General features: G+C 47.5%; 1 protein-coding gene across 1 annotated transcript in view; it reads right to left on the minus strand.

Annotated features, from left to right (window-relative positions):
• Nucleotides 1–19559, minus strand: part of ZNF618 (zinc finger protein 618) — a 143181-nt gene continuing 123622 nt past the window's right edge. The window contains 5 exon segments of the mRNA XM_031601483.2: nt 1–2138; nt 3184–3285; nt 8045–8122; nt 15324–15380; nt 16433–16516. Coding sequence (XP_031457343.2) covers nt 625–2138; nt 3184–3285; nt 8045–8122; nt 15324–15380; nt 16433–16516 — 1835 coding nt within the window. The 3' untranslated portion in view covers nt 1–624.

Consider the following 19559-nt stretch of genomic DNA (forward strand, 5'->3'; position numbering starts at 1 on the left):
TTGTTGTGGTTTTTTTTTTTTTGGAAAAACCCTATATGAAGAAGTGAAATAATAACAATAATAAAAAATTAAAGTCTCCCTTCCTGATTTCTAAAGATATTGGTGTTCATAAAACACAGCTGCCCTGATAACGTGCACCATATGTCAAGAAGGCTGTAGACAAATGCCCTCAAGGTGTACAGTTATTCAAAGGAGCAAAGTCCAGTGCAGAACTGCTCTGTTCAATGTAGTCTGATTATCCATGGCAAGATGGCCCAGGGGACAAGAGGAAAGGTGGGGTGGAGGAGAAACAAAAGAAACTTCAAGTCACTTTAGATCTCAGCTGCCTGAAGACTTTAGAACATCAGCCTCCCATTGGTCTGCCCACTTGAAAACATTAGAAAGTCTGTCAAGTCCACACACTATCTATGGAAAGGAGCACGTTCCTGGCAGAGGGCTGTCTCTCTCACGTGCTCAGCTTTCCTCTCAAACTTAACTTTATATATATTTATATTTTTATATATATATAAAAAAGCACTTGGTTTCCAGGGGCATTCATAATGAGGTCCACAGTGTTTAGAACTTAAATTCTTTTTCTTTGTTTGGAACAGTGTTTTAAAGTTTTGTTTTAATTAAAAGACAGTCTTAAAGCATGTTGGACTTCAAAAACATGAGTTTGTTCATGTCTTCTGGACTGAGTAGCCGTCTCCTTTTGATCAAGAGCGCCTGCTCACACATATTTACACATTCGCTTCTGGCACCAACAGCAGGCACTGCTAAGAGCCAAAAGGCTAGCTTGGCTAGTTTTGTATGCTTTTGGGTAACACACGACCAGTACTGAAAGAGGTCAGGAGTGGCCTGGAAGAGAGGTTCTTGCAAATAATCGTAGACTTCATTTTTCCCGAACCAATCTTCTTCCTGAGCTGCTGCGGCTTCCCCTGCTGCCCGGGGCTTCTTGGTCGAAGGTTCAAATTCTGTTTCTTCTGCCCAGGACTCTTTCACCTCGTTAATCAACTCACAGACCTTGCCAATGATCTCTTCGTGCTGGTACGGCGGGACAGGCCGCAGCTTCTGCTGGGGGTCTAAGATCATGGCTACCTTGTGTGCTGAATGAACCTTGAAGTTCTCCTTCAGCGCCTCCAAGAAGAGGTGGCAGAGTTTGCTGACCACGCCAGCATCGTTAGCTTTGGAAGTGAACAGTTTCTCCAGTTTGACGTAGGTGGGCAGTACCAGCTGCAAGGTGGGCCGGCTCTCGTTGCTCAATTCAATCACAGCCTGCTTCACCGGCGCCAAAATAGCCGCCAGGTTGCTGAGCAGGTGCTTGTTCAGGTTTTGGATGAGGTTCATCTTCTTGGCCCTGCTGTAGAACTCGCAGATCTGCTCATAGCGCTCGTGCACGAGTAGGAGGGAGTCGGTGACCGAGTTCCAGCAGGGCGGGGGAGAAGTCTCCTCCAGGGAGCCAAAGGTCTCTTTTGAGAGGCCTGTGGATCCCGCCAGATCTTCACAGACATTCAGGAGCTCGATCACTTCGTGCATATTGCGAGCCTGCAGAGTTCGCTTATTCAGCACGCTCTGCACTACCGAGTTCAAGGCACAGGCCGAACAACGCAAGCACATGCCTGCCTTGGAGAACGCAGAGGAATTGACTTTGCAGTCTGTGACGTACACCGTCCTGATCTCTGACATCACAAACTCTGAGAGCACGTTCTGTACCCAGTGGTGGATAAAATCACCATTATCTCGAATATCTACGCCCTTAATTCCCAGGACGTAACTCTTGATGTGGTTGCCTTCCACCTGATAAGCTGTTAGGATGTAGCAAGAATCAGGGCCAATGCTCTGTGAGTGACAAGTGACCCCGATGCCCAGGCAGGCGTTGCTGCCCAGGGCACAGGTGACTTTCACCTTCACTTGGTTGTACATCCGAGGCAAATGCTTCAGAGCCAGTGTGTTGAAATTACCAAGGATTTCGGTGACTGAGAAGGCACCATAGCGAGCTCCGCTATCCACCAGGGTCTGCGCTAGCTTGATGAACTCCTTCCCGCTCACCACGCTCAGCGCCCCGAGGTCAGTGCACATCACCCTCAGGAGCCTCTCGGCAATGTTCTGCCGCTCCTTCTCTGGGATCGCGCTGTTCCCTACGGAGCCGCTCGCAGAGGCTGCAGTGAAATACAAGGAGAGAGAGAAAGCACCAGATGAGAGCTGCTCCTCTGCAGCGGTGGGGGAGGTCAATGAACAATCCTGAGATTGACATAAAGAAACAGAACATGCACAGATGGCAGCAGAGACGTTTTCAACCCTGGACTTGTTCCCCAAAGGTGTTCTGGATCTGCAGAGAACATGCAGCAGCTTGCTTAGAGCAGCTAAGAGCTTATCTGCACACCTTCCACAATGGCTATTCACAACCAAGTGCCTACCCAAATGCCATCCCTGTGATGTTCATTTAGATATCACAATCCTGCGTGCGATTTGCTACCTGTTTCTTGCAACAGCTCTCTCATTTGGCTTGGTCCAGCTGGACAGATTGCTTTCTACCATTTTTTTTATTTACATCTTTTCTTTGAGCCACTTGTTTTAGGACTGAGGCATGCAACCTCCTTCACTAACTCATAAAGCGCTGAAATTTTTTCCTCTCATCTCCAGCAACTCCCATCTTCTGTGGCTCATTCTGGGCAACATTAGTGTCATTTCTGGCCACAGCAGAACACAGAGGCTCCATGTTTTCCCATCACCCTCCCCCTAGATGCTCAGCTCAAGTGCTCTGAGGATGCTTTCCCACAGAGCTGTCTTTTACCATTTCCCAAGCTGAAGTGCAAACCTGCAGGACAAGCTGGGGACAAAGACAGACCCTGGCAGGGAGAGGCAAGCTATGCCTATGGCACAGCAGGTGAAATGAAGCAATCTCTTAACACCAGGATGGGAAGTCTGACTTAGGATCAGACACATTTTTTTCCCAAACATTCTCAAATGCACCTCCCCTACAAACAGCCTTCCTGGAGTTCCCAATACTTTCTGCATGCTACTGCTCTTCTAATGGGAGCAATGCTCTGCTCTGCAGGGTGGTACATGAACTACAGAGGAAATCAAGTGTGGGCAGTGGAAAACAAGAGCCTTGTGCATGTCCAAGTCACTGCTGCACACCTGACAGCCACTCTTAAAGCCAACAGGTAAGCCCAGGATGGAAGAGCAAACACTGCTACGTACTGTTGTTAGCGTTATTTCTTTGGAGCTGTGGTTTCCACTTCTCTTCAACAACAGGTAGAGGTGATCTGGGCTGGCTAGAGGCAATATTGTTCTCGTTGTCAGCTGTGGAGTGAGAGACAGGGAGGTTTAGAAGCACAAGTACTAATGCTTAAAACACAAAGGGGAAATAATACCCATCTGTTGGGTCCCTCACTAAGGTGACACCAATCTACTACGTTGTCTGTAGCCAGTAAGCATTTTCCAGAGATGGCACAGTACTGTCAGTAACCTTGAAAACTTTGGACTTGAACTCCATCACCTCTCAGCTGTGGCTGTAGTGACAATAGTTTTTCCTATGCATCAGCACAACTTTAGAACTGTCTCTCAATCAAGCTGCACACCAGGAAGAACAGATGTTTCTTGTGCAGCCTGACCTGTGCAATACACTTGCTTTCAAAATGAAAGCACAATTAGCAGATATTTACCCTTCTGTCTTATTGTCTGTCTTTCTGCAGATCTAGAGGCTTCCCCTTTTTCTACCGGAACTACTTTGTTTCTTAAGCTATGTTCAATACCTTGGTATCTAATGATCTTGCTATAGTACTCATAGATGTTTGTTTTCCCACTGTAGAGAGATGCCAAACTCTCTTAGGCTGCTAATTGCTGCCTGAGACTGGAAACAAAAAGGAATAAAGTTTGTGGAATGTGACCATTCCTCCCCATGGCTGCAGAGATGCCCTCTGGGGGTCTGTATGTTACATTCCCGTTTTCTTATATGGCTGGCTAAACATTTTGGCTGCCAGTTTGAAGGGATTTTTCCAGGAAATGCAGACAAGATCAGTAAGTCCCATATCATATCCATGTCCTTTGCTGTGCACCAAGAACTGCCCTCCCCAAGGAGTTTTCTAGTTGTTAGTATGCTTCCCTATGAAGTTGTGCTCTGAAACAGTCTCTGATGCTACATTAAAGTGCATAATGAAAAGAGGTGGAAAAGGAAGGAGGAAGGTGGAGAGATTGATGACCAAGCTGAACAGAAGGATGGAATTAAAAGAACAAAGAAGACAAAACTAATGCTTTACTTATCACAGCTGGGTGCACCTTGTCTAATTTTGCACATCTCTGTTACACATGCCTCTCTTCAAGGTGACCCCTTTGGGGCTTCTTTTACTCTCAATAGTGTGACACAGGCTTACAATGTGATTCATTCACTCAGAACAAGGTGCCTCCTGCAGGAGGAAATCCAACAGGCTCCGAACTCACCTGGAGTCAATGATTTCTCCACTGACTTTAAAGTAAAATCAAGAAGACCAGCCCAGATGGCAACACCTGTCATCTACATAAACCAGCACGCACTGAACTGAAGTTTGCCCCAGTGCTCCAGACAGTAGCATGTGAATTAGAAGGATGCTTTATTACGGCACACACAGGGATGTGGGCTTTGCTCTCCCACCAGGTTCACCTGGTGCTGGCAGGGCAGCGGGTTGCCCACCAGAACAAGCAGGAGAGAGCCGTGGTGCTCTCCTTACATGTGGCAATGGTCCAGCAGAGAAGGGAGTCTGGCAAGAATCTTGAGACCAGCAATCAGATAGTGAAACTTCAGTGCCCTCTTCTTTGCAAACAAGTCCTGTTAAATCTGGCAGCTCTGCATGACAGTTGCTGGGGCATTCACAAGCCTTACTGATGGTCAGTTATTATGAGCCCTGAACAGACCTAACAGCAATCCAGAGCACGGCAGAACCAGAGCCCAAGCAGGGCAGAATGTGGGCTGTCCCAAGGAATGCACGTGCCCAGGGCACTCAGGGTGTGCTGTGGCAGCTGCTGGGGATGCTGATGGGAAGCATCACTGAGCTCAGCACTGCAGCCCACACGTGGTCTTCGCATGTGTTGTAGAGACACAGTGAGCAGCAGGTGAATGCCAGCAATCAGGTACAACACACTGCTCTTCCCCAGTGTTTGCTGACCCTGATGGCTCCCAACCGTCACAAGTGGCTGCAACTCCACACATCAAGGGGCAGACAAAGGAAAATGAGGAATGCTGGCTATTAACGTTGTTCACTGTTCAGGTCTACCAACATGAAGGTTTCCTTATCTTGGGTTGAGGGGGGAAAGAAAACCTCTGAATTTACTTTCCCCAACTCTTTATCTATTTTACAGTAATAAGGGATTTATGGTGTGTAAATATCCACTGGCATTCAGTGTGGCATTAATGAGATTTGTACATTTTGGTCTCATCTTCCTTATCGGGCAGTCAGTGAACTACTCAGATCATGGGTCTTTAATGTTTCTTCATGCCTCCAATCCTTTAATCCAGATTCTGCCTAGTTGTCTTTTTATTCTTTTACTCTAGATGGTAGGAGGGGCATTATACAGTAGCACTCAACCTGAACAAAGTACCCTAAAGGGAGTCAAAGCTGTATATTGTACAGTGTAATTACAGAACAAATTCCTTCTCCTGATGTTCTACTGTTCTATTTCTGCCTTTCAGCCTCCAATTTGCATTCTAATTACTTCTTCTCATTGTGTAGCTGCTTTATGGAGCTATAATCTCTCCTTATTACCTTTTAGCCTCCAGGCTCAGCCCTCTGAATGACTCAGGAGCCAACACGTCCCTGCATTGGCTCCTCACAGCCAGCAACACATTCCCTGCCCTTTGACCAGTTGCAGTAGGGGCTCAGTGGATGTGCTGCATTCAGCTGGAAGAGATGAGCCCTTTGTATCAGACACAAGAAGACAAGCAGGACCCAAACACATCAGTTAGGGGGCATCTGACACCTATGGGCTCACCGGATCTCCAAATCCATCATGAAATATATCAAGAACACAGGCATACAAATGGTTACTATGCCAGCGTTTCCAGTATGGGGATCCTATGCCACCAGTTCTGCTAACCAGTAAGGTCTCTGCCTCCCCAGGTTGCAGAGATGTTGTGCTGATGCTGCTTCTTGAATTCGCCAATTTCCAAGTTCTAACAGACCACAAGACAACAAAACTGTGACCAGTAACTCCACAGTGTTGCCTTCATTGCTGTTCTGCTTGAATTCAGTTTCCAGAAAGACACAGCCACCAAAGCTGGCTATAGCTCTCATGCCCTTTCACTTTGTTTTGCCCTCTCCCACAGTAGCAACCACCCAGTGGTACAGACACACAGAGCTGGAGAAAAGGCTGCTGCTTCCCCAGGAAGATGAGGCACGAGCACACGCTGCTCAGGGATGGCTGCTTCCCAGGGCACAGTATGGGCACAGCCTGGAGAAAGTGCTTCAGTGAGAGTGGAATGTTTGAGGGGAAGCAAACAAGCAGAACACTGTCTTACAACGAGACAGAGAAGGGAGGGAAAAATAAAATTTAATGGCAGTAACAATGAGCTGGAGAGAGGGGGTTACACTGGTGTAGGTGACACTGTGTGGGACTCAGATCACAGACACCTGATCCCTTTGCGACCCAGGTGAGCCACTGATCATCTGTAAGGAAGTGAGGGGGAAGAAGCTGCAGACAGCATCAGCTCAACATCTGGGACAGCTCCCAGCCTGCCAGTATTTTGCCCTTCTCACCCTCACACCTGAGCCTCAGCCCCTGCTCTGCAGCTCCTCGGTGTCACTTAGCACCATAATTCAGCAGGGACAAGAACAAGGAGGACAGCCAGGGCACAGGAGGCAAGCAGGAATCTCCACTGATGAAGGGCAAGAACAGACCCCAACACCACAGAGCAGCACCAGCCCTGAGCACAGCACTGCTGCTCAGCTGCACAACGCCTAGGTGCTGCACACCTATCAGTTCATCCTCTAAGTAACATCCAAAAAGCTCAGCTTCTGCTGTCTTACAACAAACCACCCTGAAAGCCTACCCACTGCATTGCAAAGATAATAAATAAAGTAGCTGCTGAACAACACACAGAGCCTGCACTACGATTTGCCAAGGGAACAGAACCTGAGGAACTGCACACAGGGAGAACTCCGGGAACACTGCCATTAAAATCAAGACTAAAACTAAAATACAACAAAATAAGAGCTTTGATTAAGATTGCTGGTACAGAATGGAATACAGGCTTTTCCTTGAGCAACCTATCCAACCCTGCCTTTGCTCAGGGCTTACCTGCAATGTGAGCACAAATGAAGCACTGAATGTGCACTGGGGAGCACAGGTCTGCCAGAGGTGAATTTCTCCGTAAACCTGCGTAACTCACTTCAATTTTCAATCAAGATAGAGAAAAAAGCCTGTGTATATAAAAAAATATCCTCTTTTCTATGTTTTTGAATATGCTGACTGCTGTCTGATACAGCTTTGGCTTTGAAATGCTAAAATCTTCTTTTATGTACTGAGACAGAAACAAAAAAGGTGGCTTAGAAATAAAGTAGCAGAATTACTACTCCTCAGAATTTTCTTTTGTAGAGAAGGAAATGAAAACAACTGCTGAAATGACAAACACTTCTGAGAGCACATCTCAGCCCTTTGCAGAACTCCAGGAGTAAGCAGAGAAAGGGACTCATGTGGGCCAAGGCTCTGCTGCCCTGAGAGCATTCTGCTTTGCCTGAACGAGAACTGCCCTGTTTGTGGGAGAAGAGGTTTCCTCTGCTATGGGAGCAGTGCATATAAAAGCAGCGCTCCCTGGGTATCTCTGGGCAAAGGGAAGAGCTTTGGGATGTGCTGGAATGGCAGAATTCCTCTCTTCCTAGGGAAGGGAGCAGACACACCTCACACTGCTGCAACTGCTGTTTCAGCCTTCCAGGATCTTTTTGTTGAAGGTGATGGGGCTTTGGAAACTGTGAGCATGGAAGCTCACATTCTATGATGCTATGAAGCTCCACTGACACACAGCAGGGCCAACACCAGGCATCAGAGCAGAATGTCATTCTCTGCTTTCAGCGAGTCGAGGTGCCCAGCTTACCTGCATGGGACTGCATGTGCTCCAGGAGATTGTTATAAAACTGGAACTGGATTCCACAAGCTCCACAGGTGTAAGGCTCTGTTTGGGAAAAATCAGTTCAGAAGAATTACACAGAGTATGTGGGGAAGCAGCACCCGTGTGTACTTCAGTCTGTGCAGCAGTGGGACAGCCCGAGGTATCACTGCAGCCGTGTGTTTGCCACAGCAGCTCCATAGGGCTGGGGCATGGCCACAGGGCTCTCCAGGGCTGGGCAATGTGTGTTGGGTTGCACAAAGCCCTGAGAAGCTGTGCTCCAACTGGGCCTCACTAGCTCACACCTGCAGGAGCTCATCCTTGCTCTTTTTAAGCCTCAGAGCACAGTGAGTGCATTTTGCATCTGTTTATGTGAAATACCAGGCTCTGCTGTCTTCCCTAAGTAAGGCAAGGAGCACTGGGATGTAAGAATCTTGTAGTTCAGGAAGTTGGGACACAGAGAATTGCCACCTGGGGATGTGGCTTCTTTTCTTTTTGGTGGCTGCTGAGAAGTGCAGGAGATTGGGGCACAGCGAGTGCTGGCAGGCTGCACAAAGATGGAGTGAGCGGAGCCGGGGGCAGGAAGAACAGAACCCAGAGCTGTGCAGGCAGAGCAGAGCAGAGCCGTGTTCCAGAGCTGTGGGCAGGAGCTGGAGCCAGGGGAGAGCTGTGGGCAGAGCTCCACCGTGTGCCGAGAGATACAGTTAGTTCTGTTCTAACAAGTGTGGGGAAAATGCATTTCTTCTGCTGAATTAACCTAGCAGCACATGTTTGCAGTTGCTTGGTTTAAACAGTAATTAGCTGAGTGCATTAGTTGACAAATGTAACACCAAACTATGGAGCTGAGATGTGTTAGCACTGAAGCCTGTTAGAAACCTCCGGATAAATGAGCACACTGCCACCACTCTATTTGGGAACAGGTGAGTGGACAAACGCAGCGTTCAGCACATGAGCATCCTCACATACAAAGCCTGGCACACACAGAGTCTATCACTACAATATACCATAAGCCTGTATCAACTTCTGAAAGGAAAAACATTTTTGTATCAATGAAACAAAGAGCCAGAATACTGGAAAGCACAAGCCTGCTGGGCTCTGTCTGTGAGATGTCTATCCCAGGTAGCAGAACACTGAATTTATCCAATGGCAACATCTGAGAGCTGAGGGGGAAAACACAAAAGGAAGCACAATGCACTTATATGCTGTGATGTTCCACACTGCCATGCCTTTCCCCCAGAACACACAGCCCCCTGAAATTAAGGAACAGCCCCAGCTGCTGAGCTGTGCTCAATGCTTTATTTAACTTCCTGCATTTTCTGGTGCTGCTGCTGCTGGGTTTTGCTGCAGTGAGCCATACCTTCCTCCTTCAGAAACTGCTTTTGAAGAAAAAGGAGAAACGTGGCAGCTGAGTGGAACGCAGGACTACAACACACTGTATCCTTAGTGCATTCCAAAAGGTCTCTCGTTTTGACTCCTGGAAACATGCTTTTGATCTTATTTCCAAAAACCTCCTCCTACAGAAACAGCCAGCTCTGGTAACAAAGCCACTGCCTGCTTTTGAAAACTCATTTACTGTTCTCAAAATGCGGAAACATTTTCTAAGACAAAGATTCACTGAAGTCCACAGTTTTCCAGAAAGAAATGTGATGTTAAAACAGGAGATAAAATATAAATTAATCACACAATTCATAAGTTCATCCCAGGATGGAGGAAGCCATGCTCAGGATTCACACATTAATGAACCCAGGGCTTTCCTGATCCCTGCCCTTTTGAGACGTCAGCTTGTAACCCCCCTGCTCACAGCACAGGGAGCAATCAGAGCTGGCGGTGGGCTGTGCTGGTGCTGGAAGGTGGGGAGTAGAAAAGGACAGCCTGTGTCTGAAAGCAGGCAGAAACCATCGCTGGGAGAGAATTGCACATCTGGGAATGTACTCACAGCAAGTAAATTCTCCTTCCCTTTTATTTCTGATTGCACTCAGAGCTGGAAAATTTGCCAAAACTGAACCCCGCTGATGCTCCTTTCCCCCTTCCAGGAGCAGAGCTCTTTCCCTGCCACCACAGGACTCCTGCCTTTCCCTTCCCTAGGCACAATTCCAGCTTCCCCCATCCCTGCTCACACTGAGGTTTCCAGCACCTGGCTGGGGTCTGTTCTCCACTGGTGCTCTAAGCTGAACAGGGGACCCACAGGTCCTCGTATGGGAGCAGTCCATGCCCAGTCTGCTCCCACAAGTGAATCTTTCCTTTCTCTCTCAGCTTGGTCAGTGGTGGTACAATGAAAGCTTTGACCCCTCTGTGCTGTTGCTTTAAGGCCCAGGGAACACCTATGCTCCCCAGCATGCTGGGTGGCCAAAACAGCCCTTGTGTATAAACAAAGCAGGAACAGCCATGTAGTTAGCTGAGAAAGGGCTCAGAGACCTCCAACCTGCAGCAGGACAGCCCAGGCAGCCCATACCACACTGCTGGGAACATCTCTGGTCTCCCTGAGCCTGGTTGCTTCTCAGGAACCAACTCCTGTTATTCTGTAGCTGAGGGGCCCAGGAGTCATGGTAGAAGCAACAGAAGCACCTTCTGATGAGAACCACAGCACAGCTGAGGATGGAAAGGAGACCTGTGGGGTCCATCTGGTTCAAACTCTCTGCTCAGGCAGGGCCAATGACAGAAAGCTGCGCAGGACCTCATCCAGGTGGCTTCTGAAGGTCTCCAAGAAGGGACTGCCTGGCTCCCACCTGGGGCCATCTGGCTCTTAGCAGTGCTGGGCACTGTAAACTTCTGTGCTCCGTTCCCTTGGCGCGGGCTCTCCTCCCTCCAGCCTCCTCTGCTGGCACTGTCCGAGCAGCTGCTGGCACACACAGTGCCTGCTGGTCCTGCTGAGTGCTCAGCCAGCTCGGTGCCTGCAGCTCCAGCTCACACTGCTATCACAGCTCCCAGAGCCCCCCCCAAGGATGCAGGAGCTGGGTACAGGCAGAAAGTGCTGCTGAACATAAGGAAGACATGGGGATGGGTACTGCTACCCCCAGAGCATACTGCCCCACACCCTCATGTGCTGGAGCACTCACAGGTCTCCAAGATACCGACCGCCACCAGCGCATCCTGCAAAAACTTTGTACTGACCAACGAACCAAAAGCATCGTGCAACCCTCAACTCCTGGTGTGCAGCACAGCAATCTCACACACCTCCAGAAGGCCGAGGAGATGTGATGCCAGCCTGCTGGCATTCCCCTCCCCACCTCTGGATGAGGAGCTCCATCACGCTGGCACATCACACGGCACAGCCAGTGCAAATACCTTTGCAGAAATCCCAAAGCACCAGCAGCTGCTGAAGTCTCCTCAGCCTCTTTAGCTACATGGAATGGCCACTGCTGGCTGCTCAGCTTCAAACATCTCTCTCCAGGGCTATTATTAGATGTGCTTATTAGTGCTTTAAATATATATATCCAGTGAACAGGGGTCTGGAGCAACACAGTAGGCCCTGCAGGCCAACAGACAGCACCAGCACTGTTTGTGCTCAGCTTCAACGAAGCACTCTGTTTCCCATGCTAACTCTCAATGCCACTTCTAAGCCAGGGAGAAGAGCAGAGCCACATCTTTGCATATACTGGTCACAAACTGAGGCAAATGGCAGTAATCTCCTATGGAAATGCCATTACACACAAGGACAGATGGGAAATTTTCAAAAGCAACTTCTGTCATCACCACCCACTTCTGATAATGAAAGAAGAGCTACATAAAGAGGTGCTACCAAGTATGCTCTAAGAAGGGGATCCCTGTATTGGTACTACTTTGACTTCTCTTCCAATATGAACTCTCACGTTCTCAATAAAACTCCCATTTCTTTCTCAGATTTGCAAATGGAGAAAGAAGTGTCCAGTGCCACTGTGGCCATGCCACCACACTCAGGGCTGTCCCACACCAAGAGACAGAGGCCCAGTGCTGTGGGGCTGGTGTGGACTCCTCAGCACACACACAAGCCAAAGGAAACACAACTAGATGGGTGATGTGATGGCAGCACTACCAGGAGTAGAAAATAATGTATGGCCAAAAGAGAGAAACCAAGCAGACATCACGTGGGATCCCATCACCACCAAAGAAACCTTCAGAAAAGATTCAGATTGTGAGTTTAAAGCTCATTTGCACTGAGTCTTTTTGTTACTTTCCATTAAACTGAACCTGCTAAGCTGGAGAGACACCCTTCCTCTCTATCACACTACTTCTGTTTGATCCCCTCATTGAACGTACCCAAGTTTAATATCAGCAAATGCTGTCATTTTCCAGTAGGTTTTTATTTCTTTCAAAGGCTGTATTTTAAGCTATTGCACTAAAAAACTTCCCTTTCTCCTTTTTGCCCCATTTTTTTCATTTCTTCTTGATGCCATGTAGTTTCATTCACCCTTTCTTAGCTTAAAGGTGGTGTTATCACAAATTCTTTGTTTTACCATACAATTGTCTATAAAGTCCAAGTCAGTGGTTTATAGCTGGACTGTGCTGTAAACACAAAATCATTGCCCTTGAGGCTTTCTGAAGTCAGACAAGAAGTGAGACAGCAGGGACCCAAAAGTCTGGGCCATAACACACCCATGGTTACTCTGTGCCACTGCTGCAGCAGGCTGCACAGCTGCAGCCAAATGCTCTGCTGCTCTGCTGGGAGAGAGGAGAGAAGAAGGCAGCAGCCTTCCCTATTAAGCACAACACATATGTTCACCCTTTTCTGGGGCTTCTTCCATACCAGACTCAGGATGACAATCACTGGAATATTTCACAAAAGCTGGCCTTCAAATATTTCTTTTGCGTCTTGAGAATTTAGTACAGAAAAACCCTGCGTATGTCAAGACTCAGCAAAATGACACTCCACCAAGGAGTGCCTTCTTGAAAGCGACCTTGCACTGCCTTGGATGATGAACAGCACTGCAACAAGCCAGTTCCATCTTTCACAATTAGGCCACGCCATTGCTTCTGGACTTTGCTTAGTTCAGCAGTGAATAACAACAAACTCTTTGTGCCTGGAGACGGCTGCAAGGCTGCCGTGCTGCAGAGGTGGCCCAAGGAAACACATTTCAGCAGACAGCACTTTCAAAGCACTTCAGAACTCCCAGATTTCACCAAAAACCAAGAAGCTGTACAGCCTCTTTCCGACTCTCCCTTGCAGGAGGTGGGCAGCAGCTGAACAGTCCTCTATCCGCTCTGTGGCTACACCGTGCCCGGATGGGAAAAGGTCCCCTTCTGTGTTGATGGACCCAAACACAGCCACAAAGCTTGGCTTTGCCAAGCAGATCTGGTCCTGCTGCTCTTTTATGGGCAGTAAGATGCCAGGTTTCTCAGATAAGGATACCACGTACCTGAATTCACTATGACAAGGAGTGGGACTGTGTCCAGGGAAGAGACATCTTCATTTCAACGCTTTCCATTTCAGCTGCCTTACTCCCACTTATAGCTCCCCACAGCACTGCTTCCAAGTCTATGTTAGGTAGTGTTAGCTGCTGACCCTGCTCTGCTTGTCCTCCCCCTCACTGCCTTTCTCTCCTAGACGTGTGGTACTGCAGCTGGGATGGTGATACGGCATTTGGCTCAGTGACCACAGAAGACTTTGCTCCCATTCTTTGGTAACACACCACAAAATTAACATCCACAGCAAGCAAATGTTACAGAGAATCAAGCATTTAACAAGGCCAAACCATGCAGCTCTTGGGCTGCTCAACTGGGACATGGATTCACCTCCCAAACCTGGGGATTGTTCTTTGCAGCAGCAGAGCTGGTGATAAGCAGCAGATGGAGGAAGGAGAGGGCAGGGTCCATCCTGTCATTCTCTGCACATTATCCCCAGCTGCTACCCTGCCTGTGTGAAATCTGCTGGCTGGAGCATAAGAGAAGACAAGCCAACATTGCCAGAGCTACTCCAACAGTTCCCATCATACACGTGAACACTGTGCCACATGGGGTTTGTTCCAGCCACTGAAACACAGCCATGGAAAAAAGCAAATGGGGACATAATGATATGGCAGCTCTTCAAAGTTATGGAGAGCTCTGCTTGGACACCCAAGCACATATATGTCCACAGAGCTTTTCACAGCCTCCATTCACCAGTGCATAGTATCCATGAGAACATTCAGATTAACTCCTGAGAACACGAAGAAATAAAAGAGAGGTGATGGTTTGGTGGAAGAGCTGGAAAAGAGCACTGAATGAGACACAGAGGAAGGGGCACAAAGATGGAATCACAGGGAAAAGCAGGGCTAGGGAAGAGGATGTGGGAAAGACATAGGAAGGAGGAAAAGGGAAGATGTTTATACATCACCATGCACCAGTCTGCTTGTAGGAAGCACGTCAGCTATCTAAATCAGAAAAGAAGTGCTTCCAACCAGAGCTCAAATCCCCTCAAATCAGTCCTGAGCAGCTCCTTCACTGAGCCACTAAAATAAGCTGACCGTACCTGTGGTGCAGGCAGAAACAATTCTTACAGTGAAAGAAGATCAGCAAATCATATTAAATCAACCACACAACTTTTAAGAATTTCAAGTCTTTGTTGTTGTTTTTTTTTTCACTATGAGCTTTAAAAGTTGTAGTAAACAGATTCAGAAGGATGAGCATGGTGTGAGCTGGTACAAGGAGATGGCGAGGAGAGTCTGTGAGATGTGTCATAGCAACAGTGGGTCAGTATTTGATGGCAGTTCAAGCAGAACTAAATTCTTCAACTATTCAGTGCAGCCATTCAGTAGTTTTGTGCGTATTTCTTGTCAGCAGTTCCTGGACCTCTTCCCATGCTATAGGTTCTTTTCTCCTCCTGAAAAACTTATCAAGTCTGCAGACAGCAGGTTTTACAATACACCCTTCTTGAATTTAGGTACAAGTTATTTGATAGGAAGGAAGATAATTCTTTCCTTCCTCCACAGTAACACAGGCTCTACTTGACAGGAAAAAAACAAAGGTTGCTGTTTTCAGAGGGCCCCAGAGAACTGAGAAGCCCAAAAAGCACACTGGCTTTTAAAGATGTGCATGTAAAGGCTTTGAAACCCTCCAAACAAAGCACTCATACTGCCTACAGAAGACAAGGCACGGGGGAGCAGGCTTGCTGAGGCAAGTGGCCACTTTCAGAGCAGCAAGTCAGGCTGACAACTCCTGGCAGTCACTGAACTACATCTCCCTTCTGTCACATCTAACAGCCTGCTCTGGCTGACTGCACACAGACCAGGCCAGCCAAGCTCTCCTGACTGCTGCTTCCCAAGTGGGACAGGGCTGGAAAGTACAAGTACCTGAAACACAGAGGCAAGCTCACCTGATGGGTTCTGCTTACATCTCTTTTCTTTAGGTTTTTCTGTCCCCGAATGAACAGCTGTAATTGTGGTGAAGGCTTGGGTTAGTACAGGATGGTTCCCAAAACAACACACAATATTTCAGAAACACATTTTTTTTGCCCGTTCAATATCACCCACTCTGCTACTGTAAGAAGTCCAACATCCCTCCATTCCCTTTTTATGCAGTTGTAGAGCCCCCTCATTTGGTTCAGAATAGACATAAGCCCCCACAGACATGGTGCAACCCACTCCAGGGAGAAATCCCTTCCCTTACCTGTCCATTGCAGGCAGCAGCACTGTGAACACCACGTTTTGGTGCCCTTGCATGGGAAATGGAAAGAGGCCAGCCTTTTCTACTGGCATTTTATTTATCGCTGCATCAAGATGCTGAAATTATATTACTTCTGGTCTGTCTGTTAAGCTCCACTTAGGGAGTGTGTGGGAAAGGCAGTGTTCCACTTGAGGGCAAAGGGATACACAGACAGTATGAAAATCTTGTAAAGACTACAAATGGTGTTGTCTTAGAGATTGTCCAGGCCAGTGGTTATGTTTAGTTACCACTGCTTGGTCTTAAAATTCAAAGAAAGTTGTAGAAACGGGGTAAATTCTGCTCCCACATCTACACATCTCTTATACTGTGACCTCCATACAGCAAACTCACAAACAGCTGGACACAAATTACAGTGATGTGTAAATATAATGTCACAGTTAGCATCACTGTAACATGCAAACTGCTGTTCTACTGATGGTCCTCAGAGCTCTTGTTTGTTGCAAATGGATTTACTTCACAAATACTCCTCTGATACACAAAGAATGAACACTGCTTTATCTCCATCCACATTTCCCTTTTCTGCCTCTTTGATCCCCACTGAAGAAACCATCCGGGTACTTTAGTACTTGAGAGCAGAATCCCCGTATCATCATGAACCTGGAGAGGAGTGACAAGAGGATGATACCCCAGGAAGGACAGCTGTTTGCAAGCTTAAAGTAGTTTCCCCATATATGATCATATATGATCACCAATCACAGCTGATTCCTGTTCTGGAGTGGGATGTGGGATGCTATGGCAGGAGGCAGAGAGCACACTTACCGCTGGAGTTCTGGGAGTTGCTGTTAGTTTCTTCAAAGTTGTTTTGCGCTTTGCCTTCCACTCTCCTGCTGAAAGCACTTTCTGCTGGGTGGAGAACAAAGCAGGGATGGTGACTGGTCAACACTGGACATAGGACTACACAGAAAGGAAGCACACAACATTCTCTCTGTGCCACATAACTGCATTCCCTGAATATAGCCAAAAAATCCAATACCATATTATTTTGGAAAAAAATGGGATAGATTCACTGAAGAGGTAACAGATAGGATGGTTTCTTTTATTGCCTTCTGGTTGAGGCGGCCTGCAGTGGTTCTTAAGGAGCCTATGACACTAGTCCTGACTGAACCAGAAATGTCATGGCTTTCCTGCCTGCAGAAAAACCCCACTGTTATTCACCCTTCCTGAAGACAACATGTAGCCCTCAAAGCTTCTGGCAGAAGTGTCCAGACCTGCAGACGGAACTCTGGTCCTCACCAGGACTTTGAGAGTGTCACCTACTGAACCCCCATGCCAGCTCTCCCCACGCTTCCCAGTCATCAGCATTCCTTTGCTAAGCATCCTGAAATGTTGAAGATGGAAGGACCCACGGGCTGTCCCCGAGTCTGGAAAAGCTTTTGTGGATCCTCTGCCCTGCTGTGCCTCCCAGCAGTGACATCGCTGCCTCGCCCTGCTAAGGCCATGCAGGCAGGACCTGTTGTGGCACCCCGCTGACACATGAGGCTGGGCTGCTCCCAGTAACTGCAGGGATTCCTAGAGTGGGCAGGGGTGCAGTGTCCTGAAATGTCACTGCATGGTTACATTTAGGGTTAGAGTTACCAGCCATTCCTCTCAGCCCAGTGTGCCTTAGCACAACTTCAATACAAGTAGCATGCAGTATTGCCTCATTTCAACTGGGTTTGCAGTATCTGGGAAAGCATCTCAAAGGATCAATCGGAAATCAGCAACATGAAAGGTGAATCTGCCAAACTAACGTGTGTGGCCTATGCTGCATAGACTCTTCTCATATGTCACCCAGTGGGTTCACCTGAATGTGGCTGAGCAAAGCCCTGCTGGGCAAACTGCACAGGGAGGGCATGTGGGAAAAGAAATATTTAATTCAAGGCTGATGGGGACTGCTGCAAATTGATTTTGGGTAACTGTGTTATTTGGTATTTCTGCAGACAGCTGGAGCAGTCAGCCCTGTGGTGTTGTCCCTCACACTGAGACCCCAGGCATCTTTGGGCTTCAGCAGGGCTCCCACACAGGGCCTTTCTGCCTGATGTGGCTACAAAAGATCTGAAAATGAAGCTTCCAGCCCATGAATTTTGGCTCCCGAATCTTTAATGGGCTTTTCCTGTGCTGAGCAGGCTCCTCAGACTATCTACCACATTCCTGACTCTTCCTAAAATGCAGAATAGGACAACTTGGTAATCCATTAAACAGAGCCACATTAAACAGGGCTGAGAAGGAACCAGAGACGTTATCTAGTCTGTCCCCTTTGACAGGTAAAAAACAGAAAGGAGAGGCCATATATAACCAGCAAACCAGATGGCACGGTGGGAGCACGGAACCATGACAAGATGGGACTTGGCCAACCTACCCCTAAAGAGACCTAGATTCAAATCCTGGCTTATGTCACAAGTGAAACTGAGGTGGAGGTTTCCAAAATTGTTTGTAAAAAATTTGCATGGTGATTTTGTCCTCATCCCCAACCCTTTCTTATTCTGCCACGTCTGGCTGTAAGAAAAAAACTGGTTTAATGCACCTTAGTGTATCCCCCCTGCATAGAAGAGGGCAGCGGACGCAAGGTCTCTCTCTCCTCTCTGTACCTGAACTGTCTGCATGTGAAGCAAAACTCTCTGTAAAGGCAGAGTGCCAATCCACCAAGGGGCTGCAAATACTGTCAGTGGAGTGGTAGCCCACCATCCCTGGTACTACCCAGGCCCACATGGAGTGCCTCTAACTGCTGCACTTGGAAGGCATCCCTTCTGGAGACTGTCTTCCTGATAAGTGTAATGGTCAATGCATTTGTACCAGAAATCCAGCATGCTGCTCAGACTGCATGTGTACAAGAAGCTCCTTGAAAGACATCATGGAAAACACACCACCAGACAGATACGGTCGGAACCCAGGCAGGTATCTGTTTCTTGAAGATCAATGTACCAAACTCAAGCATTCTGAGATTCCTTCCCACATACAGGAAGAGAACAGCTCATTTTTTACCCAAGGTATTGATATACTTTTTGGTTAGAGAAGTGGGGAAAAAGATGTCTGCTTGTATAAATCACCTTTTAGTTATTACTTAGATAAATCTGGTCCCAGAGTAACACCCAGTTAGCCTCTTCCTGCTTCTGAAAGAGACACAAGACTGGAAGAAGTCATCACAACTTTACATAAAAATGAAAGCGGTTCTTCAGCTTGACCACCTGAATTGATTGAACTAGACAGACCTCAAACCAGGACTTGAATCAAATATATTCTTAAGAGATGCAGTAACAATATGGAAATTTGGGACCCACAAGCTGTAAGATGGGTCGCTCACTACAACATCTGGCAGCTGTGGATGTGTATGTCATCGAACAAAAACTACCTTGTACAGCATCTTGTGGCCTCTCTCATCTCTGCCTCCCTGCATCTGTCCATGCCAAACATTTCAGGGGTGTTTAAGGAGCTAATTAATCATCCCTTCTTCTGCACTAAGACAGAATGTGCATCAACCGACCCCACAGATGTGCCCAAGCAATTCCCTGCTGTCTGGACACGTGAATGCTATGTCTCGTATCCTATTTATTTTCTTTTTACATTTGATCTTGTTTGGAAGGATGGAATAGGGACTACAGGAGAATCTACTTCGAGTTTCCTGACACTTCTGCAATGGTTCCATCTCTGCTGGTGCCCAGCTTATCTCCCAGTGGTTCCTGTGGGGAGTGGAGCACTGAGAGAACACCTGTACTCCATCTCACTTGCTAAGGCACAGCCCTAACCCTGCAAATATCAGCTTGAAAGAAATGAAAACTAAAGCCAAATAAAGCTGGAAAAAAACCCCAAACAACCCAACAAATCCCCATACCTGACAAGCTAATAAAGCCAATCCTTGTCAGAAAGCTCTCCTCTGTTTGTGACACCAGGATTTGAAACAGGGTTCTCT

This window comes from Phasianus colchicus, chromosome 19 (genome assembly GCF_987193195.1).
Source record: "Phasianus colchicus chromosome 19, bPhaCol1.hap1.1, whole genome shotgun sequence".
Lineage (NCBI taxonomy): Eukaryota > Metazoa > Chordata > Aves > Galliformes > Phasianidae > Phasianus > Phasianus colchicus.